Genomic DNA, 24201 nt, shown 5'->3' on the forward strand with positions numbered 1-24201 from the left:
AGGTTTTGCACTCTACCGAGTGCTGCCTCCAGTTAACCTCCGCCATCGAAGATGGACGGAGGTTGCTGTTTTCACCCCTGCCTGTTTGTTTGTTTGTTTTTGTTTGTGAACAGTATTACGGAAAAACTCCTGGACGGATTTCGACGAAACTTGGTGGGGGGATTAGGTATGGTCCAAGGATCATGCCATTAGACTTTGGACTTGGTCCAAAGTCCAATATGGCTGCTATGGCGGCCATTTTGAAAATATATTTGAATTTTTGTTTTTGCATTTCTACATGTTTTAAGTGATTTCCAACCAAAAAAAAAATATTTGTTAGAGAAAAAAAAACAACAATTTTGCAACTTTTTTTCAAAAAATTTCGATTTTATTTGAAAAATATTTGAATTTTTTTTGCATTTCTACATGTTTTAAGTGATTTCCAACCCCCCCCCCCCAAAAAAAATTGTTAGAGAAAAAAGATTTTTGCAACTTTTTTTTTCAAAAAAATTTCGATTTTTTTTTTTTTTGGGCATTTCTACATGCGCATCGATCTAGTTTAGTTTATTCAATCGTGGTTCAGTAGAGTCTGATCCGTTTTGACCTACAATGAATAGGATATCAGGTTCACTTAAGTGACCCAGCAGTATTGGCAGCGGAGGTTTTGCACTCTACCGAGTGCTCTCTCTCTAGTTTTTATGATGTCATAGGTGCCTTCATTATGACATCATAATTGCATATGTAGAACGCTACATCTGATCAGTATGAAAATATTTGAGGGTCATCTAGGGATAAAATGGTCAGAAAAAAATTGATGACGTCATCGGTCACATGATTCAGCAGCCATTTTGTTTTTAAAAAAAACCTTCAAAAATCTACTTCTCTGAAGTGGCTGAACAGATCGAGGCAAAACCTTTACACGTATGACCGCCTATCCATGAGGAACAAAAGGTTCACACATATGATGTCATAGGTCACATGGTTTGGCAGCCATATTGGATTTACCCAAAAACCCATAAAAAATCTTCTTCTCCAGAGCGGCTGGACAGATCGCGGGGAAACTTCACACAAATATTCTCCAAGCCTTGGGTATACAAGTTTGTAAAGGAATAATTGAGAGGTTACATGTTTTGGCCATATTGGATTGAAGAAAATATTAAATAATGTTTTCTCTGGAACCGCTTAATCAATTGACGTGAAACTTCACAATTATGATCTCGTAGTGATGGGAAATACATATTTTAAATTTCAACAAATAACCAATGGATCCCTGAGTATGACATTTCAAAGTTCCATATATGTCCCAAAAATAATAACACCAATGCATTGCGCAACTAAACTATCTGACTCCTGCAGACAGCCTTACTTGAAATTGCTGGAATTTGAAACGAAACATAACAGGTGGGCTCTCAATAATAATTGTGTACAATTCTAATATTTACGCTACCCATGGCCCAGAAGCTGAAAGAGAAAAAGTTAACACGAGGCAGGCAGGGGATGTCCAGTGCAACAAAACTTCTCACCAGGCTGCTGGAGGCAAAATTCCTTACCACAGCAGGCCATGTGCCATTTCACAGGTAACAGGGATCGCAAAGCTCATTCCGGTTACGTGAATTTAAATGGTGAACTTAGTAAATTCCTTCAAAAATCTTCTTCTCCAGACCCAACAGCAGCAGTAAAGAATGCTACCAAATTTGGGTTGCAGCATTAGGACAGGGTCCTCATGTTAAATTGTGGAGGCCATGCTGATCATGTAGCTAGAAGTGTGTCAAAATGGCCGACTTTGTCAATTTTGGGGAAAATCGCATAAATGCCTTCAAAGAAAAAGCATGACGTTGGCTTCGTGGTTAGGGTGGTTGGCTTGGGATCCTAGGGTCCTGAGTTCAAGCCATGTTGGCTGCGAAATTAATACCAGGTGGGGTTGACTCAGCAGCCTGTCATCCTGAGGTTGGTGAAATGAGCACCAGTATACTGGTAATAGGGGCACTGCATCAGTGGCACAGTTGCACTCCAAAAATGATGGCTGCATGCCAGCCAAAGGTGCCATCTGCAAGAACAGAGATCAAGACCCACTAGTCAGAATGTTAACCAATTTGGGTTACAACATTAGGCCAGGAACGTTAATTTGTGGAGGTCATGCTGATCATGTGATCAGAAGTGTGTCAAATTGGTGGACTTTGTAAATTTTTTGGAAAATTGAGTAAATTCCTTAAAACATCCCCTTCTCCAGACCCACCAGTCAGAATGTTACCAAATTTGGTTTTCAACATTAGGCTAGGGTCGAGATAAGCTACAGGTCCAGTGGTCCTATTTTTTTTTTTAAATACTGGACTCAAGCTATGGAATGAGCTTGAAATGAGCCGTAGGTAAATGATTGGTGTCAATAGCTTTAAACACAATCTCAAAGTTTTGTTATTGGAGAAGTATATCACAAATGTATGTGGTAATCAATGGTAATAAATGAGTAATGAGTGATATTGCAATGCCAATGCAAAGTATTGCATACCAGCTGAATTCCTCCTACACCCACACTCCCCATTTGTGTTCCTTTCTGTTTAGCTTCTATTTGTCCACCTCCTTATTGTTAGGTATCTTATTTAAAAAATATTTCATTATTTCTGGCTCTTCATATAGTTTAATCACAATCCATTGTCATAGGGACCTGAAAGTCTACAAACAATGCTTTTATTCAGTTTCCTCCACTGATCTCAAAATGACATGTATGTTTCTTGTATTTTGTGTTTGATTGATTCAAGAGTGGAAATAACCAGAGTTGGTGTCAAAGCCACCCAATGCTCGCCTGTTTATACATTTATCGGTTTTAAAAGACTCGTCTAATAATTAATATTTTTAGCCGCGTCTCACGTAGCGAACGCTGGCTCTAAAGCCTGTATCTCACTGGGCTGCGACAGCTCGCTACCAGTTGGAGACACCAAATTGCGATAAAACAGCGATAATTTTCACTTGGAATCACACTGAATTTATATTAAAACACACTTGCGTATGTCTCACGAATGTACCACGAATTCCCGGCGAAATTTGGGATGAACTTCGCCTGGAGTTCGCATACATGTCGCATGACATTCGCGCGACGTTCAGGTGACAAAACTGAGATTTTTTTGGCGCATGCAACTGTCGCACAATGGTCACACGACGGTCATGCGACCGTCGCGCAAATGTCGTGCAACAGTCGCACGACAACTGTGCGTGACAATTGAGAAATCGGGACTATATATATATATATATATATATATATATATATATATATATATATATATATATATATATATATATATATATATATTGTTACTGGCCAGGGGTCGGCCGCCAACCGACCGCTCTGAACGGAGCCGCAAGTCGAGTTGGCCCGACCGATCGCCCGGAATATAGATCGCCGCCCGGATAACTTCGAGCGACGGGTCCTTGTACAAGAACCGAAATACGCCAATCGGCAGATCACGTGGGGTAGGGTCGATTGCCAATCTTCAATTTATCTAAATACCCACGTGATCCATCTTCCGGGGTATGCCACCCTCGACGGAACTCGTACGGAACAAACCGCCGAGGCGAGCTTGTCCGAGCGGCGTAATCGCCGTGAGCCACGTTCCTTCCCGAGCTCCCGCGAATCCTCCCGCGCTTCTCAACACGTACCGGTGAGATGAGGCGCCAATCCTTCCTGTCAATGCGTCGCTTCCCCCGAGGCACCAACTCCAAGAAGAGGCCGATGCGTCGCACCAAGCCAGGAAACAAAATGGAGAACGAAAATCTCCACGAACCAAGAAGGAGAGGAGGAAGTGGTAGAAGCCTCCACTAGCAGCTCGAGCCGAACAACCGGCTCAAGTTCCTTCCAAAACAAAGCAGCAGCCGAAGCTCACTGAGCCAGCCGAAGCAAAAAGCTTACTCCTCCCACGGGACTCAGCACACGAACTCTGCACACGGGACTCAGAATGGGACTCTTCACGAGCTCTGCCACGGGACTCCCACAGGACTCTTTACACGGGACTTTCACGAACTCAGCCCACCACGGGACTCTTCACGAACTCTGCCACGGGACTTTCACGAACTCAGCCCGACCACGGGACTCCCAGGGGACTCTTTACATGGGACTTTCACGAACTCAGCCCACGAAATCAGCCCTACCACGGGACTCCCACGGGACTCTTTTGGGACTCTTTTTGAACAAAGAAAAGATGTCCTCTTTATCCTTTGCACCCCCTCCCCCACACCTGGCGTGACTCGTGCCCTCGTGATCCACCCCCCGCTCAACCACGGGTGGTTCTCAACCACGACGTCACCGCAGGGTTCTTCTTCCTCTTCGCAGAAGAGTGGGAGGGACGTCTCCATTGTTTCGTTCCCTAACTATTAAAATCAATCTGCAACGCATCTCATTGATCTCTGAACATTGAAAGAATGAAAGGTGAGCTATCTCGGGAACATGCACTTATCGACATAGCTGACTAAGGGAACCTGTATGTTATGTTATGTGCAATCGAATTCCAAATTCGTAACACTACCCCCTCCCCTTTTTACAGACTCGTCCCGAGTCGTTAAATTTTCGTGTGACCAGCATGTGTAAGTTTTCCCCTAGTACGTTCTACCTTCGGATCCCTGAGTGCGACATTTCTTTAAACGTGTCCCAAAAATAAAGAACTAAACAAACTCTCACAGACTCATTCGGACAACTTAACTAAAATTGCCGGCACTAAAACAAACATGCAGGTGGGGTTCCACATATTTACAATCTTAACTTATCAATTACATCACACTAACCATGGCCCAGGACTTGTGATCTGTGAAAGGGGAAAGGCAAAAGTCATAGCAAAGTCTTTTGTGCAGGGGAATGGATGGAGATGGTCGCAAAACACAGAAAATGGACTGGATGCACAGGCTGCCTGCAGGGCAGTCCTCACAAAACTGGATGGTCCTGGCGCGCATGGTGATGGATGGACACAGGGGCAAACGCAAACAAGGGCTAGCAGGCATGGGGTAATGGCAGAGGCAGGCAACTAGGCATGGCAAGGTAAGCCCATGCAGAACAGGCAGCTGCAGCACAGCAGGCCAGGTGAAGCTGGCCGGCCTCTGGTGTGGTTCCATCAGGTTTGGAGGGAGTGTGGTGGTGCCGGCCACTTTGAAGGCGGGCTCAGACCTAGCCTACTGTCTCCCCCCCCCCCCCACTCTCTCGCCTTTGCCTGTCTCTGTCCATACCCGCTCCCTTAATTTGCCACAAAAACAACAAAATTTAGCCCCTCTTTATTTTTATTTCCCTTTTATAATTGTCTCCCTAACCCCCTTTATTGTCTTTGTCCGGCTAGCCTATCATGTCCACCAAGCCTACTCCCAACCCCTACGTTCCCTCTCTGGAGGGGAATAGGGAGAGACTAGCGTCCTGTCTTGAACGAAGCCTCAGAATGGCCTCCTCAGAGTTTAGCGATCTACCAAGGTGAGTCCAGCGGCCTACAACGAGCGAAGGGATGGATGGTGCGAAGGGGTACATCTCCTATCTACCCTAACATTCATTAACCTGAAAATACCCCGGGGCTTTCCAAAAACGCCTCACACTTTTAAAACTATCGGTTCTAAAAACCATGATTCCCGTTGCCTGTGTTGGTGTCCATTATAAATTTGGGCCTTGCTCTCAAATTTTCATACGTGCCCTTGCACAATTTCCTGGCTGGGCAGCGTGGCTCAACTGGCAGGAATTCCCCCTCTGCCGAACTCTAACCATGGCACCCCCAGGCCCGCAGGCTGCCTCCGAGCCTCGCTGCTCCCTACAACGTGGGGGGTTGCCCTCTCTGGCATTGCCCCCCTCAGATGCCCACGTGGCGTGTTGATGCCCCGGGTCCCTTTCCGAGGGTCGCCCGTGCCCACTACACTGCCCTGTGGCATTCTGGTGCTGCGGGTCCCGTTTCCGACGGGTCACTCGTGCCCACTACACTATCCCGGCCCCTCTTGGGCCCTTGGCCTACTCTGGCCGACTAGTCCGGTGCCCAGGGTGCCCACTAAATAAAACTCAACTCTCCCCAGCCACACTCCCAGCCGGTCCATGAACTCTTGCACCCCTCCAAATGGGTTTCGTGCCTTCTCTCGACACCAACAACAAAACGACCTCCTTTTAGTAAATTTAACTATCCACTAACTAAACATTAAACTGACCCTGGGGTCCCTTGGGTGGGAATTACTCCTGCCCCCAACCAGTCATTCGCACCATGCATACCACATTCGCTCCACTCACACACTTGGGCCCACTGTCCCACACTCATTCCTCACACACTTTCCATTTCGCAACTCACACCAACACTCCATACTGCCATCCTTCTAACTAAATCCCCTGACTAACTCGTGCTCCCTCGTCATCCCTTAAAACTCATGCACGTTCCATTTACTCTACGTTGCTAAGCTACGTCTCCACTACACATTTCCAGTCTGTCCGTGTCTCCAAAAATTCCATTTCCTAAATCTAAACTAAAATCCCTCTAACTAATCCATTCCACGGGCTCCATGAGGTACAACCCATATCCCCATGAAGCCAGTCTCACCAACTCTAACCCATCCTCCTAACTAGTACTTCCTGTGCCCCCTAACAAGGGGGTCTTCCACCCTTTGCCTGGGAATCCTGTTCACCAGAAGCGAGGCTTGCTTTTCTCAACTCTTTTTTTTTTTCATAACGTGCACCACCAGCGCGGCAGTTCACAGCCGCGCTCTTTTTCCGTGACGTCATGGCAGCTGCTTGCGCCCCGCACCTCGTCCCTCTTGGACGGTACCATCCGGCAGGAATTCCCTTCTGCCGGATTCCAAACACGTGCAGCCATGACGTCACTCTGCGCATCGAAAAGCAAGCCCCGCGTTTTGAGGGGTTCCCCACGCGAACACATGTGCTCTGCTCGTCGGAGCTTTACAAACACGCTCGCGTGGAGAACCCATCCGGTCCAAATTCCGACTCCAGCCTAGCTTCAGTCCATCCGCGGGATCGGCTAACATCCACCGCTGGCGTTTCCGGACCGGGTTTCACCTGCGCAGCCGCGCAAGTTAGCTGCCTTGTGCGTAGCACAGCACAGACCCCGCGCTCGCTGCTGTGCAAACCCGGCACGGTGCTCAAAATAGCTGCGGCCGCTACTCGGCCCTTGTCCTTCATCTGGTCCCATCGTCGTCGTTCAACGCACACACTCCTGAGTGCCACGACGCTCACACACTCCACCATGGCACTCGGACACGGGGATGCGGTTGCGTCATCTCCCTTAGACACAGCGACCTCACACACGCTGTCTCTCTCACATACCGTGCTTCACTCACTCGTGCCGTCACTCACACGTGCCGTTTCCCTCGCACACGTGGTTCCACTCACACATGGTACTTCACTCATACACGGGCTTCCACTCGCAGAGGGGGTTTCACGCACAGTCATTCCTTCCACACGTGGTGCTTCTTCGACACACGGAGTGCTGGGAAGCACGCACCCCGCCACACTCGTGACCACACCACTTACACACCGGGTCTCTTCCACACACGGTGCGCGTTTCAACACGCCCGCTGCACTCTCCCCTTTCACCACACACACCGGGCCAATCACACTGGAGAATCGTGCCACCACAAGGGTTCCTGGGGCCTCCATACCCCCCAAGCTCCTCGTGCACCCGTCAACAGCACTCACCCCTCAAACTCGCTCGGCACGACCGAACTCACCTGGTCGTGATTCGCTTCAAGGGAGAATAGCGTCTCCCTCCGTTCCCGAAGGCGGCTATCCAGCTGCTCGCACCGGGTCACGAGACAGTCCGCCAGCTTGCCCCCATTTAGCCTCGCTACGTGTGTGTGTGTGTGTGTGTGTGTGTGTGTGTGTGTGTGTGTGTGTGTGTGTGTGTGTGTGTGTGTGTGTGTGTGTGTGTGTCCGTCTTTAACCCCGTCCAATTCACCCTCTATCTCCCGTGTCTCTGTACATTTTATTTCTGTTGTCTCTACGTGTCTATTAGTTTTTGTTTCTTTCTGGTTCCATTTTCCTTCCCATCCGAGTCGTTCTTCCTCTCCGAGCCCCATTAACTGTTCGTTATCTTTCCGGAGTTTTTCAATCTCTATGGAGTCCAATTTTGCTCTCTCCTCGAGTTGATTAATTTCAAACTCGAATTGTTTTTGTTTTCTATTCCACTGTTCCTCTCGTTCTTCCTTCTCCAATCTCATCGTTTCTTTCAATTGGCTTAGTTCTTTTTCCCGTTTCGTTCGTTGTTCGTTCTCTATCTCCTCGCACTCCCGCCTCACCTTTTCTTTCAATTGGTCCACCTCAAATTCATGTTCCTTTTGTTTTCTATTCCACTGTTTCTCTCGTTCTTCCTTCTCCAATCTCGTTGTTTCCTTCAATCGACTGATTTCTCCTTCCTGCTTCATTCCTTGCTCCTTCACTTTCTCCTTGTACTCCAACCTATTTTTTTTCCTTCTGTCGTTCAGTTTCAAATTCACACTCTTTTTGTTTTCTATTCCACCGTCTCTCTTGTTCCTCATTCTGCAATCTCGTTATTTCCTTCAATTGACTGATTTCTTTCTCCGGTCTCATTCGTTCTTCTTCCAATACTCTTTCCTGCATCTCATTCTGCAATCTGGCCTTCGCTTCCAGCTGTTCGATCTGTACAGTGTGCTTCCTTAACGTTTCATTCTCCGTTTTTGTTCTTTCTTCTCTCAACGTCCTCAATTCGTTTTTTTAATTCCGTCTCTTTGTTTTGGTGTTTCAGTACCTCAGAAGCTTTCTTTTCGAATTCCGTCCTTCATCTCGACACACTCCAACCTTGCTTTGGCTTCTAACTGTTCGATCTGTACAGTGTGGTTTCTTAACGTTTCGTTCTCTGCTGTCGTTCTTTCTTTCAACGTCCTCAGTTCATTTTGTAATCCTATCTCATTGTTTTGGTGTTTCAGTACCTCAGAAGCTTTCCTTTCTAATTCGTTTTTCATCTCTTCACCTCTTTCACATTCTTTCTTCCTCATTTCATCCATTTCCCTCCTGTATTTATTTAGGTGTTCCAGGCGATCCTCTTTCAGCTCCTGAACGTGTTCCTGTGCCTCGGCCAATTCAGTTTGCAATGTACTGCCGTCGCCCTGCCTCGCCTGCCATGCCGCCGTGGTTTGAACCGGTGGGCGGGAGCGCTTCCCCCGCCGTGGTTTGTACCGGTGGGCGGGAGCGCTTCCCCCGCCGTGGTTTGAACCGGTGGGCGGGAGCGCTTCCCCCGCCGTGGTTTGAACCGGTGGGCGGGAGCGCTTCCCCCGCCGTGCCGTGCGGCTCGTTGCGCCTCGTGCCGCGCTGAGGTACGGTCGCGCCGCCATCTTGCGACTCCGAGTTTGTTTGCCGGAAAAGTTCCTGCACAGGCCGCTCCCACTGACTACTATTCGTGGTGCGGTTATAATAATAAAACGGAGAACCAGGTACATTGTTGCATCGCCGTATTTCCCAACCTTTTGGTACGGGTCCAACCCGTATGGCGATGGCGTCCTGGACCATAGATTCTAACATTTCCAAATCCATTCCTAATCCCTCCTGCCCCTGCTTGCCTTGGCTGAACATTTTACGTGCTGGGAATAAAATTTATAACGCTCGTAATTTGGGGACACGGGGGGGGGGGGGGTGGAGGGGGTTTGCTCCGTATACCCCTGATCCGACTCTGTGAATTTTGCTCCGGAGGCGGAGGGGGCTGAATCGCACTCCTGACAACCAGTTGTTACTGGCCGATTCGAACCTACAAATTTACGGAGGTGGATGGGTTCACACCCCCACTCCTGACTAGCAGTTGTTACTGCCGGGGGTCGGCCGCCAACCGACCGCTCTGAACGGAGCCGCAAATCGAGTCGGCCCGACCGATCTCCCGGAATATAGATCGTCGCCCGGATAACTCCGAGCGACGGGTCCTTGTACAAGAACCGAAATACACCAATCGGCAGATCACGTGGGGTAGGGTCGATTGCCAATCTTCAATTTACCTAAATACCCACGTGATCCATCTATCGGAGTATTCCACCCTCGACGGAACTCGTACAGAACAAACCGCCGAGGTGAGCTTGTCCATGCGCGATTCCGAGCGGCAAAATCGCCGAGAACCGTCGGTCCAAATGTCCCCCTATCACGGCAAACCAACGGCTTTCTAACTACCAACACACGAAATGTTCAGTCAATGAGGGAATGGATGCAACGAGCAGGTTTACATTCACACAAGGACATTTATTATAATGAAACAGGTATGCAATTAAATAAGGCAAAACACGTATGCAATTATACAAGCAACAAAAGCACGACAAAACAACTACAACCGTCTACTTATTATGTACAGTCATTTACACTTAACAGCAGTTCCTACTTATGAGACGGGCCCACGGACACACGTACGCACACACACAAGAAACGGTGGCTGAGGCCTTCAATCACGAGCTTCAGCTCTGAGGACAGGTGAGCTGAAACTCAGAGCTTGACTCGAACCTTTCCACCTCGTGTGGTCTTCAACTTGTCCGGACCCGGGCTCCAGCGAGAGTGAGCTGGATCCAAGTCGCCGTGAGCCGCGTTCCTTCCCGAGCTCCCGCGAATCCTCCCGCGCTTCTCAACACGTGCCGGTGAGATGAGGCGCCGATCCTTCCTGTCGATGCGGCGCTTCCCCCGAGGAACCAACTCCAAGAAGAGGCCGACGTGTCGCACCAAGCCGGGAAACAAAATGGAGAACAAAAAGCTGCACTAACCAAGAAGGAGAGGAAGAAGAGGAAGAAGCCTCCACTCGCAGCTCGAGCTGAACAGCCGGCTCAAGTTCCTTCCAAAACAAAGCTGCAACCGAAGCTCACTGAGCCAGCCGAAGCAAAAAGCTTACTCCTCCCACGGGACTCAGCACACGAACTCTGCACACGGGACTCAGAACGGGACTCTTCACGAACTCTGCCACGGGACTCCCACAGGACTGTTTACACGGGACTTTCATGAACTCAGCCCACCACAGGACTCCCACGGGACTCTTCACGAACTCTGCCACGGGACTTCCACGAACTCAGCCCTACCACGGGACTCCCACAAACTCTTTTCACAGGACTTTCACGAACTCAACCCTACCACGGGACTCCCACGGGACTCTTTACACGGGACTTTCATGAACTCAGCCCACGAACTCACCCCTACCACGGGACTCCCACAGGACTCTTTTGGGACTCTTTTTGAACAAAGAAAAGATGTCCTCTTTATCCTTTGCACCCCCTCCCCCATAGCCGGCGTGACTCATGCCTTCGTGATCCACCCCCCGCTCAACCACGGGTGGGAGGGAGTTGTTGACGTCACCGCAGGGTTCTTCCTCTTTGCAGAAGAGGGGGAGGGATGTCTCCATTGTTTAGTTCCCCAACTATTAAATTGATCCGCAGCGCATCTAATCGATCTCTGAACATTTAAACAATGAAAGGTGAGCTATCTAGGGAACATGCACTTATCGACATAGCTGACTAAGGGAACCTGTATGTTTGCAATTGAATTCCAAATTCGTATTAATATATATATATATATATATATATATATATATATATGTATATATATATATATATATATATATATATATATATATATATATATATATATATATATATATATATATATATCTGAGGCCTCTCCCTTCCAGCAATCATATTGTTAGTTGGGAAACGAGTAAGAGAGTGCCTGACTGAGTACTACAATGGTGTTGGAGCTGTGCCCTGGCAGAACAGGATGGTGGGATTACAAGAGAATGCTGACCAAGCCTGATTGTTCAAAGTGTTCTGTTACTTGTCAACGTTGCACCCACAAACATTGTGTCTGACCCAATTGTTCATCTTCCTTGGTAGGGGCTTGTGGGTGTGACCATATTTCGTGTGTGACCTAATTTATGTAAAAATATGTGTGATGTGATTTATGAATGATGGGAAGGTGAAAAGTTTGCATTGAAGGCCATTTCTCAGAACAGGAGAGAAAGAGGACAGACAATGCTGGTTTTACAATATGGACTATGAGTGGTTTTTTTTGTTGTTTTTTTTTAAGTCACATCTGGATTGAACTATTGTGAATCTATCTACATTACATTGCACGTCACATTTGTCGCACCTTCTGACTCACGGAAACTAAATTGAGAAGGGTTCGAGACGACCGCGACGACTCTGTGACTATTTTGAGATAAAATTTATCGCACAAATTTTTTGAACATGTTCAAAATTCCAGCGACACCAGAGCGACGTCCTGCGATTCATGCGAGGAAATTGAGAACCACCGCGAACGTTTCCAGACATATTGGAGAATCCCGTTCGCATTTTGTCACGTGCTGTCGCAGCCCAGTGAGATACAGGCTTAAGAGAGCTCCGCGTTGTTGTTGTTGTTGTTGTTGTTGTTGTTGTTGTTGTTGTTGTTGTTGTTGTTGTTGTTGTTGTTGTTGTTGTTGTTGTTGTTGTTGTTGTTGTTGTTGTTGTTGTAGTTGTTGTTGTTGTTGTTGTTAAGACAAAACCTTTAGGACTCGGCTCTTTTATATACAGGATCCGGATCTCCTTAAATATTAAACAGCTCTACACATCCTTGCATCGAGGGTGCCTTTTGAGAGCGTCTATCATGAACTTTTAAATATATTTGGACATTTGCTTTAAAGTTTCGAAAATTTCACGTTACTATTTAAACATTATTCCATTTAATGTGTTGTAATTTCCTAAATACACGATTTTCTCGTCATGAACGGGAGCTTCCATGACGGGTCTCGCTATTGGCTCCATCAAGGCACGTGACGAAATATCGGAAGTTGTTGTTATTGCCTTTAGGACGCGGCTCTTGGACAAGTGAGCACAATATACACCCGAACAAGAAGGTATTTTCAGAATTGTGCTACTACATGGAAAACAGCATCCTGGTTGCCATGGCAACCACTTTAGATGACGAACGTATGTCGAGACACACCGTCTCCACAGTCTCTACCTATGTACCAAATATGAAACGTGAAAGAAGCAAACTTTGGGAGTTAGAGTGCGGACAGGAACGGATGGAAAACAGCATCCTGGTTGCTGTGGCAACCACTTTAGATGACGAACGTATGTCACGACACACCGTCTCCACAGTCTGTACCTATGTACCAAATATGAAACGTGAAAGTTGAAAACTTTGGGAGTTAGAGTGCGGAGAGAAACGGATGGAAAACAGCATCCTGGTTGCCATGGCAACCACTTTAGATGACGAACGTATGTCGCGACACACCGTCTCCACAGTCTGTACCTATGTACCAAATATGAAACGTGAAAGTTGAAAACTTTGGGAGTTAGAGTGCGGAGAGAAACGGATGGAAAACAGCATCCTGGTTGCCATGGCAACCACTTTAGATGACGAACGTATGTCGCGACACACCGTCTCCACAGTCTGTACCTATGTACCAAATATGAAACGTGAAAGTTGAAAACTTTGGGAGTTTGAGTGCGGACAGGAACGGACGGACGGACAGACAGACAGACGACATCACATAATATGCCCCAATATATATATATATATATATATATATATATATATATATATATATATATATATATATATATATATATATATATATATATATATATGTCGGGCATATAAAAAATAGTGTGGAAGATAAAAAAATTCGAAAGGAAAAAAACTTTATCATTTTCACGCTCACACTGACGGTGACGCTCACACCGGGGTATTGCTATAGCTCTCTGCTCTTCGAACAGGTGAGCTAAAAAACGAAAACTGAAAAATATCTAAACAAGTTTTATTATCACTCATCTACAGCTTTTTGAAATATCATGCTATCTATCATTTTGGCCCCATCTTTCAATGGTGAAGAATCACTGAAATAACTTTTTTAAATTCTTGGATCAAGATTTGGATCTTCACCAAAATAGAATAAATTTCTCCTTGTCACACACCCAACCTCTCCACCAAGTTTTGAATCCGTCCAGAACTTTTTGAGATATTGTGTTAGATATCGTTTTAGCCCTTTCACTCAATGGTAAAGAATCACTTAAAACTTCTCGTATCCGGATCCAGATCTTCATCAAAATCAATTCAATTCTTCCTTCTACCACAACCAACCTGCCCACCAAATTTCGTCCAAATCCGTCCACAACGTTTTGAGATACTCTGCTAGCAGACAAACAAACAAACAGACAGACAGGGGTGGGAACAAAAAAAAACTTTACAAAAAAATTCCATAAAACATAAAATAAAAATCTATGACCTTTAAAATCTTTATTTTATTTCAACTGATTTATATACTTGAACAAATGTAGAACACAAATCGCCTTATTGGCAATTTTGGCACAAAACCCTTCCGTTTCGCAGTACTTGGACAAAACATAACAGCATTTCACATCATCACGACCAATCAAATTTGCCGATCTTGCACCCCACCCATGTCCTGGTTTCTCAAGACAGAACATATTACCCCTGCACTATCAACTCAAGTTACTTGACGAGACATCCATCCATAATCCCATACACTCTACTTGAGCGGCCACATGATGTCGGTTGTGTCAAAACAGTCTCAAGGCAAAACAACATGCTGTGTGGTTTGACTTTATGATACAGGCACTATTTTAGGTAAAACCCCTTGTCGCACCTTGACGATTTAGCCAGCGTATGGCAACGTATCAAAATTTATCTAAAACGCTGGCGTACGCTGAACTATTGATGTTTTTTTTTCAGTTTTGGGCGTATATTAACGAGTTGAACGTATGCATAGCGTATTAGTAACGTACACAGAACGTTTCGATAACTTATAGATAACTTATACCAACGAATGCTTAGCGTGTTGTCAGCGTTCATAACTTATGCCCAACGATAGTCTAACTTATGCATAGCGCACGGCAGAGTATCGCCGACGATCACGTGGCGTAGCCTATTAAAAGGCTGCCGCTCGACGATTCAAATCATAACCGCACTAGACATCGAAGTGTCAACATCACCGTCATGCCGAAGAAAAAAAACAAAAAAAACATGGAGTCTGGAACACTGACGGGTTCCTCCTGTGAACCACATTTTTAGATACCAATTCCCCTAAACACTGCCAGTACGCCATTATACGGTAGCTGTAAGTTAGAAACACGTTCTGTGGTCGTCCGGAAGACGTCACATATGTCTACATACGTCAATATGCCTTGGAGATACGTTACAAATAGGTTCAAAGCTCGTTACTCATAGGTTAGAAATAAGTTTCGGGTACGCTAGACATTACCTCGACTTATGAGTAACTTACAAGTAACGTGTGTCGACGTGCGTCAACCATCGCATAACGTGCCTACAACTTATGGCCAGCGTAGCAGAACGTGCGAGTCATACGCTGGCATACGTCGTAAAATTTCAAGCATGCTAAAATTTGAGGACAACCGCAAAGTACAACGATGAAAGGCAGCGAACTACGACGTATAGCAGTGTTTTTCAGCGTGCTCTTAACGTATACAAACTTAACCATAACGTATTCGACGTGTGCCGGCGTTTTAGCCCAATTTTGCATACATCAGACATACGTTGGCTAAATCGTCAAGGTGTGACAGCCCATTCAGGAAATAGAATGATTGAGCAAAACGAATAAGAAAACAGCTTGTTGTTGTACGAGTCCATGCTCTCATCAGTGCAAATGTCACATTAGAGAAAATGCCCAATCACATTCAACCAGGAGAGATTTCACAACAAAGACAAAAAGTAAAACACAATGGTTCCTCAGGTTTCTTGGTCTATTGCTGGTCTATGATGTTTCACCTTTCTTTGAGGGTATTCTTATTAACGTCTGGGTACGGATGGCCTGTGTCATGCCTGATGAAGGCCGTTCTGTGGCTCAGACATTGGACTTTCTCCTTCGTCATTGTTGACTTATTTTCTTTATCAGTTTGTTTTACTTTTTACCTTTTCCAGACTGCATTTCGAACAATATTTCTGAATGACAATGGGATCGACATTGTAATAATGATCATTTAGATGGATCATTAGGTTACCTGTCTTGATCATGTGACCACTTCGGAAGCATAAATGAATGCTGATGAGCTTATCATATGATATTATGACTCATGTGTGAGTCATAATATCTTACATTCCCATCAGATTTTCTGAGTTTTTATGTTTGTGTTCATCTGTTTGCACTTTTTGTCTTGGGAGCCATCCTTCATAATATAACCCTATAGCATGATATTTGGCATACGGGAGTGCTCAACTATATGGGGGTGGTATCAAACATTTGATAAGCGGAATGGCTTTTTGTTGGTGGGTTTTCCTTGTATTTCCTTATACTCCTTTGTATCTCCAGGTGCTCAAGGTTGTTCTTGTGTATGGCTCAGAAGGATGGGCAATTGGCTTTGTTATGGGTAAGATTCTCAGCCTAGCACCACAACTCACACCACCATGATTTGTGTTCATTAAGGAAATTGATATTCCACCCCAATAGGTGGTGCCACTATCATCCATCAGGATAAAAGGCAGATGTTTAGTGCTTCGCTCAGTTTCATTTCTAACTTGGGGGGGGGGGGGGGAGGTTCTTTTGTTACTTGCAATGTCAGATAATAAAGCATTGTTAAAATTGAGGTTCTGAAAGAATTTGTGACTAATTTTCATTTTCATTTCTTACAGAGAAACTGACATGAGCAAGAAGAAAAGCAACATTCCAGAAGCTGGAGATCAAGGTGGTCAGCCAACCACTACACCAGCTTCAGGCCCAGCGACAGCAGGAAGCAAGAAAAAACAAACATCCCAGGTTGGAACGGCACATGGGCCGACTGTAGCGCACCCAGTTGCTGCTTCTGCAGGACAACAACATACTCCGCCTTCCAACTTAATGGAGGAGGAGGCAAAAAGGGTCGATACACCATCTCAAAAAAAGAGCTTGAGTGAAGATACATACACAAAACCATTGGACAAAACGCCAAAACGGGCATCTCCTCGAGAAAAGACGACACCAAAAATTGCCAGAGATGAAGAAAAGGCCACAGGTAACACTCGTGCAGTAAGATCTGAGCGCCCCAGCTCTAATTCATTGACTCGCACTGAACCTGAAACAGCTAAAGCTGTCAATAAGCCTGCAAAAGCGGCAGGGTCATCTGGAATTGATAATTCAGATTTGATTGGGATCTCAACAACACCAAAACCTACACCAGCAGTTCTTCCTGAAAAGCATAAAGATCCCATTGGACTGGACTTTGATCAAGACCTTGGTGCAAATATTGATTGGTCAGCTGGCAAGAACAAGGTGGATGAGAAGAAAGTTAAGAAAGAAGTTGTTATTCCACTTGTGAAAGGTGATGAAACGGTAGATGGTAAAAACAAAGGTAAACCTGAAACAAAGGATGTATCTGAGAAAGGAAGCAAAAATACAGCAGGAACAGTGGTTCAGGAAACAGTGGTAGCAGCAAAATCAACTGGACCTGACAATAGGTGTGCACCAACAAGCAAATCAGCAGCGGTGTCATCGGGAATTGATAACACAGATTTGATTGGTATCTCAACAACACCAAAACCTACTCCGGCAGTTCTTCCTGAAAAGCAGAAAGATCCTATTGGACTGAACTTTGATCAAGACCCTGGTGCGAATATTGATTGGTCAGCTGACAAGAACAAGGTGGATGAGAAGAAAGTTAAGAAAGAAGTTATTATTCCACTTGTGAAAGGTGATGAAATGGTAGATGGTAAAAACAAAGGTAAACCTGAAACAAAGGATGCATCTGAGAAAGGAAACAAAAATGCAGCAGGAACAGTGGTTCAGGAAACAGTGGTAGCAGCAAAATCAACTGGACCTGTCAATAGGTGTGCACCAACAAGTAAATCAGCAGCGGTGTCATCGGGAATTGATAACACAGATTTGATTGGGATCTCAAAAACACCAAAACTGACTCCAGCAGTTCTTCCTGAAAAGCATAAAGATCCTATTGGACTGAACTTTGATCAAGACCCTGGTGCGAATATTGATTGGTCAGCTGACAAGAACAAGGTGGATGAGAAGAAAGTTAAGAAAGACGTTGTTATTCCACTTGTGAAAGGTGATGAAACGGTAGATGGTAAAAACAAAGGTAAACCTGAAACAAAGGATGTATCTGAGAAAGGAAACAAAAATGCAGCAGGAACAGTGGTTCAGGAAACAGTGGCAGCAGCAAAATCAACTGGACCTGACAATAGGTGTGCACCAACAAGCAAATCAGCAGCGGTGTCATCGGGAATTGATAACATAGATTTGATTGGGATCTCAACAACACCAAAACCGACACCAGCAGTTCTTCCTGGAAAGCATAAAGATCCCATTGGACTGGACTTTGATCAAGACCCTGGTGCGAATATTGATTGGTCAGCTGGCAAGAACAAGGTGGATGAGAAGAAAATGAAGAAAGACGTTGTTATTCCACTTGTGAAAGGTGATGAAACGGTAGATGGTAAAAACAAAGGTAAACCTGAAACAAAGGATGCATCTGATAAAGGAAGCAAAAATGCAGCAGGAACAGTGGTTCAGGAAACAGTGGTAGCAGCAAAATCAACTGGACCTGTCAATAGGTGTGCACCAACAAGTAAATCAGCAGCGGTGTCATCGGGAATTGATAACACAGATTTGATTGGGATCTCAAAAACACCAAAACTGACTCCAGCAGTTCTTCCTGAAAAGCATAAAGATCCTATTGGACTGAACTTTGATCAAGACCCTGGTGCGAATATTGATTGGTCAGCTGGCAAGAACAAGGTGGATGAGAAGAAAGTTAAGAAAGACGTTGTTATTCCACTTGTGAAAGGTGATGAAACGGTAGATGGTAAAAACAAAGGTAAACCTGAAACAAAGGATGCATCTGAGAAAGGAAGCAAAAATGCAGCAGGAACAGTGGTTCAGGAAACAGTGGCAGCAGCAAAATCAACTGGACCTGTCAATAGGTGTGCACCAACAAGCAAATCAGCAGCGGTGTCATCGGGAATTGATAACATAGATTTGATTGGGATCTCAACAACACCAAAACTGACTCCAGCAGTTCTTCCTGAAAAGCATAAAGATCCTATTGGACTGAACTTTGATCAAGACCCTGGTGCAAATATTGATTGGTCAGCTGGCAAGAACAAGGTGGATGAGAAGAAAGTTAAGAAAGACGTTGTTATTCCACTTGTGAAAGGTGATGAAACGGTAGATGGTAAAAACAAAGGTAAACCTGAAACAAAGGATGCATCTGAGAAAGGAAGCAAAAATGCAGCAGGAACAGTGGTTCAGGAAACAGTGGCAGCAGCAAAATCAACTGGACCTGTCAATAGGTGTGCACCAACAAGCAAATCAGCAGCGGTGTCATCGGGAATTGATAACATAGATTTGATTGGGATCTCAACAACACCAAAACTGACTCCAGCAGTTCTTCCTGAAAAGCATAAAGATCCTATTGGACTGAACTTTGATCAAGACCCTGGTGCAAATATTGATTGGTCAGCTGGCAAGAACAAGGTGGATGAGAAGAAAGTTAAGAAAGACGTTGTTATTCCACTTGTGAAAGGTGATGAAACGGTAGATGGTAAAAACAAAGGTAAACCTGAAACAAAGGATGCATCTGATAAAGGAAGCAAAAATGCAGCAGGAACAGTGGTTCAGGAAACAGTGGCAGCAGCAAAATCAACTGGACCTGTCAATAGGTGTGCACCAACAAGTAAATCAGCAGCGGTGTCATCGGGAATTGATAACATAGATTTGATTGGGATCTCAACAACACCAAAACCGACACCAGCAGTTCTTCCTGGAAAGCATAAAGATCCCATTGGACTGGACTTTGATCAAGACCCTGGTGCGAATATTGATTGGTCAGCTGGCAAGAACAAGGTGGATGAGAAGAAAGTTAAGAAAGAAGTTATTATTCCACTTGTGAAAGGTGATGAAATGGTAGATGGTAAAAACAAAGGTAAACCTGAAACAAAGGATGCATCTGAGAAAGGAAACAAAAATGCAGCAGGAACAGTGGTTCAGGAAACAGTGGTAGCAGCAAAATCAACTGGACCTGTCAATAGGTGTGCACCAACAAGCAAATCAGCAGCGGTGTCATCGGGAATTGATAACACAGATTTGATTGGGATCTCAAAAACACCAAAACTGACTCCAGCAGTTCTTCCTGAAAAGCATAAAGATCCTATTGGACTGAACTTTGATCAAGACCCTGGTGCGAATATTGATTGGTCAGCTGGCAAGAACAAGGTGGATGAGAAGAAAGTTAAGAAAGACGTTGTTATTCCACTTGTGAAAGGTGATGAAACGGTAGATGGTAAAAACAAAGGTAAACCTGAAACAAAGGATGCATCTGAGAAAGGAAGCAAAAATGCAGCAGGAACAGTGGTTCAGGAAACAGTGGTAGCAGCAAAATCAACTGGACCTGTCAATAGGTGTGCACCAACAAGCAAATCAGCAGCGGTGTCATCGGGAATTGATAACACAGATTTGATTGGGATCTCAACAACACCAAAACCGACACCAGCAGTTCTTCCTGAAAAGCAGAAAGATCCCATTGGACTGGACTTTGATCAAGACCCTGGTGCAAATATTGATTGGTCAGCTGGCAAGAACAAGGTGGATGAGAAGAAAGTTAAGAAAGAAGTTGTTATTCCACTTGTGAAAGGTGATGAAATGGTAGATGGTAAAAACAAAGGTAAACCTGAAACAAAGGATTCATCTGAGAAAGGAAGCAAAAATGCAGCAGGAACAGTGGTTCAGGAAACAGTGGTCACAGCAAAATCAACTGGACCTGTCAATAGGTGTGCACCAACAAGCAAATCAGCAGCGGTGTCATCGGGAATTGATAACACAGATTTGATTGGGATCTCAACAACACCAAAACCTACTCTGGCAGTTCTTCCTGAAAAGCAGAAAGTCCCTTTTGGATTGGACTTTGATCAAGACCCTGGTGCGAATATTGATTGGTCAGTTGGCAAGAACAAGGTGGATGAGAAGAAAGTTAAGAAAGAAGTTTATACTCCTCTGATCAAAGGAGACACAGATGTCAGTGGCGAAGTCAAGGGCACCGCGGCATCTCAAAAGGATATGAAAGGTGGAGCAGGAAATACCGTTGAGGAGGTTTTGGTCGCACCAAAAACCGCCTCTTGTGTGAAAGTGTCAGCACCATGTGAAAAAGCAACTTCTATTTCCCATAGATTTTCAGAAAACCTTATTCTCTCGGATGAAGCTAAGGTGAAAGGAGAGACCACACTCTTTAAGAAGACTACCGTTGTGGTGGAGCAAGTTAAAACTGCAGCAGCATCCGGCCTGCAGGCGGCAGCGGCCTGTCCGGGAAGCAAAAGCAGTGGCATTTTGGACACGGAACTCATGGGTGTTGACATGAAAGCTGGCAAACCAACACAAGCTCCAGCAAGCAAGGAAAATGATGAAACTCTCGATGATATTGAGCTTGACTTTGATGATCCAAACAAAAATGTTCCAGACTGGTCTGAGGGAAGAACCATGGTCAATGAGAAGAAAATAGATAAAGAAGTGGCATCCTTGTTAGGAGAAAAATAAGTGACTTCAGTCGGCCTGCAGTTTGATTTTGATCCTGGCCGAGCCACACCAAAGACTTTTATAACGGTACGTGCCATTTCCTTGACGCTAAGCATTGAGAGGATAGAGCACGGACATACCCTGTGGTTTGACATATCATGGCTCCGAGGGAAGAGGAGAAAGGACTTCTTTTTTTCCTGAAATTTCCCCTAAAACATCCGCTTCAGCATCCGGACTCAACCAAAGCTTAGAAGGAATGACTCGATTGATCAAACTGGATTAATCATTTTTGTCAATTTTTTCATTTATTATTAATTTTTTGTTTCTTTTTTTTTTTTTTGAGGTTGCTGCTTTGTCTCAGATTGACAAGATCATTTTTGGATGGTGTGGGGCTTGGTGAAAAGTTTTTCTGTGTTTCTATTTACAGACTTGTAGCATCATATATATAGTTGATAAACCTGATGCACATTGAAGCAAATAGATTGTGATATTTAGCTTTACCTTGGATCAGTTATGCATGATCTTGGCCAAACCTGTAGTTTTGCTGAATTTTGGACAGATTTGAAAGTGTTATTATTGTGGAAGTTTGATTGATTATTGTGAACAAATGATTTATATTAACATGACACTATCAGGCGATTTGCCTTTGTTCTTGTGGAAGTGTCAATAGTTACTCTGGAATTTGTCTTCAATAACATTCGCCTGCAAATTTCAGTTATCTGCAAAGGAATGTGTAGTGTGTAGTGTGTAGCTTGTCTCTCCTGGTTTGTAACTACTGAAATCTATGAGGCTCCACGAAGCCTGGCTACATGGCTGTTGGCTGCAACTTGTTTGTGCAAATATGGATATGAACAAGACTGAAAAAAATATTACATACAGTGGTGTGCAAAAGTATGAGTCCATTCGGGAATTTATTAATCGAGACATAATCACAAAAGAAATTGGAGTCATATGAAACCAAAAGCACTTTCAAGGGATTTCCATGAACTCTTCTTGTGTATGGCAGTTTAGCTGCAGGGGAGCTACTGTTGTGTTGGGGCACAACTATGCTGCTGATGTTATGCCCCTCCACCAGTACACTGTTACTCATTTCACCAACCTCAGAAGGTTGACAGGCTGAGTCAACACCACCTGGTTTAATTCAATGAGAAAAAGGGCTTGAACTCAGACCCTAAGATCTCTCAGACCCTTAGATCCCAAGCCAGCCACCCGAACCACTAAGCCAATACCAGGTTTCATGAACTCTTGAGGATATATAACAACACTTATTCTCATAGGAATAATCAAATCTGTCTTTACACATAATCAATAATCAGTGTGACCCCTTTTGCTTTGAGAACTGCCTCAACTCCATTTGGCATCAATTCAATTAGTTTATGGATTATGTTTTGAGTCAACCTTTTCCCCAACAGTGTTGCAAATGCGCTACAGAGCATAATCAGACTGCTCACATAAAATTCATCTTTCTCTCCAATCTATTTACTCTTCATTTTTCTGTTAAGACAAAGTGTCAGTCAATAATAACTATAACGAGAAGCATGCTTTATAACTGTGAGCAGTTAGGCCGGGATCCAAACCGCCCCATGCTTAACCTATCATTGCTAAACTTTAGGTATGTCATGAGCCATGGAGATCAAAATTTGATAACTAAAGTGTCAGCGCTTACGTGGTTTTGGCAGCCATATTGGTTTCAAGGAAAATGTTTAAAAATAAATAAAAAAAAACTTTCTCTGAAACCGTTTGACCTATTGATGCAATACTTTACAAACATCATCCTATCTTAAATTATAGAATATATCGTCAATGTAATGACAAATTTGTGCTTGAAATCGTGATTTGAGAAAGCTTGGCATTGATTTAAGTGGACTCCTACTTTTGCACCCCATTGTATCGAGTCGCATCAATTAAGGGATAATGGTAAATTTATACTTTGTTGTTTTGCCAGTTGTTTTGACGTGAATAATAGATTTTAGAGATTGAACAACTATAGAAGCAGCTACTTATGACTTCTAAAGCAGAAGAGCTTGCAAAAGCTGATTCACGTGAAAAAAATGGCTCATCCATTTATTACGTACACACATGGGTGTTATATTGAGAAAAGAGAGAATGATGGGAGATATAGGAGAGGGTAGAGAAGTAAGGAGAGAGGGGAGAGAAGAGTGTACAGAGTATGTTTGTGGTAGGAAGAGGGGATTCTACCTCATGTGCGTACGTTATATATGTGTATATATATAGATATATATACTGAAGCGTGTAATGTTTAGCCGTACTATCATAAAAACAGGAAAGTGGGGGGAAAATGGACAATTGCATGATAAACATTGGCTGAAGGGGACGGATACGTTTTACAGAACGTGCAATGATGTATTTACACGTTCTTTATTGTCTTGTTTGTCAGAATATTTGCGCAATCTTGTTTTTTATTCTTCCTTTCAAAAAAAGTTTGTGACTTTTAAGACATTTGGGCCAGGTTTTCATGGAATAAAGAGGACGTGCTTTTATTCCCTTCCTGTGTGTCTGTTCATGATTGAAACTCAAATGAGGGATGTTAAAGGGTAATTTAAATATTTATGTTTTAAGCTATGGCAAAAAATGGCAAAAAAAATCTGAGCATTAGTCGAGCCAAGTGAGACTTGTGGACTGCGGCCTTGTTTCCTGATTCAACACAGACGTACGTCGTCGATATGTCATCACGCGCAACATGACGTGTTCTCCTCCTGACTGAAGATATCTCTGAAGTAGTATATCTCCTCCTGACTGAAGATTGAACAGTGGCCTTCACGGGGCA

At 44.4% G+C, this 24201-nt stretch overlaps 1 protein-coding gene across 1 annotated transcript in view; it reads left to right on the forward strand.

Annotated features, from left to right (window-relative positions):
- LOC147033152 (uncharacterized) overlaps positions 1–23914 on the forward strand; it is a 47836-nt gene extending 23922 nt beyond the window's left edge. The window contains exons 2-3 of the mRNA XM_085871247.1: positions 16233–16290; positions 16553–23914. Coding sequence (XP_085727373.1) covers positions 16268–16290; positions 16553–21434 — 4905 coding nt within the window. The 5' untranslated portion in view covers positions 16233–16267 and the 3' untranslated portion in view covers positions 21435–23914. The remainder of the gene's footprint in view (positions 1–16232; positions 16291–16552) is intronic.
- Positions 23915–24201: the final 287 nt, after the last annotated feature.

The sequence above is a fragment of the Eptatretus burgeri genome, chromosome 2, assembly GCF_056783735.1.
Source record: "Eptatretus burgeri isolate ZD-2024b chromosome 2, Ebu_testis_v1, whole genome shotgun sequence".
NCBI classification, from domain to species: domain Eukaryota; kingdom Metazoa; phylum Chordata; class Myxini; order Myxiniformes; family Myxinidae; genus Eptatretus; species Eptatretus burgeri.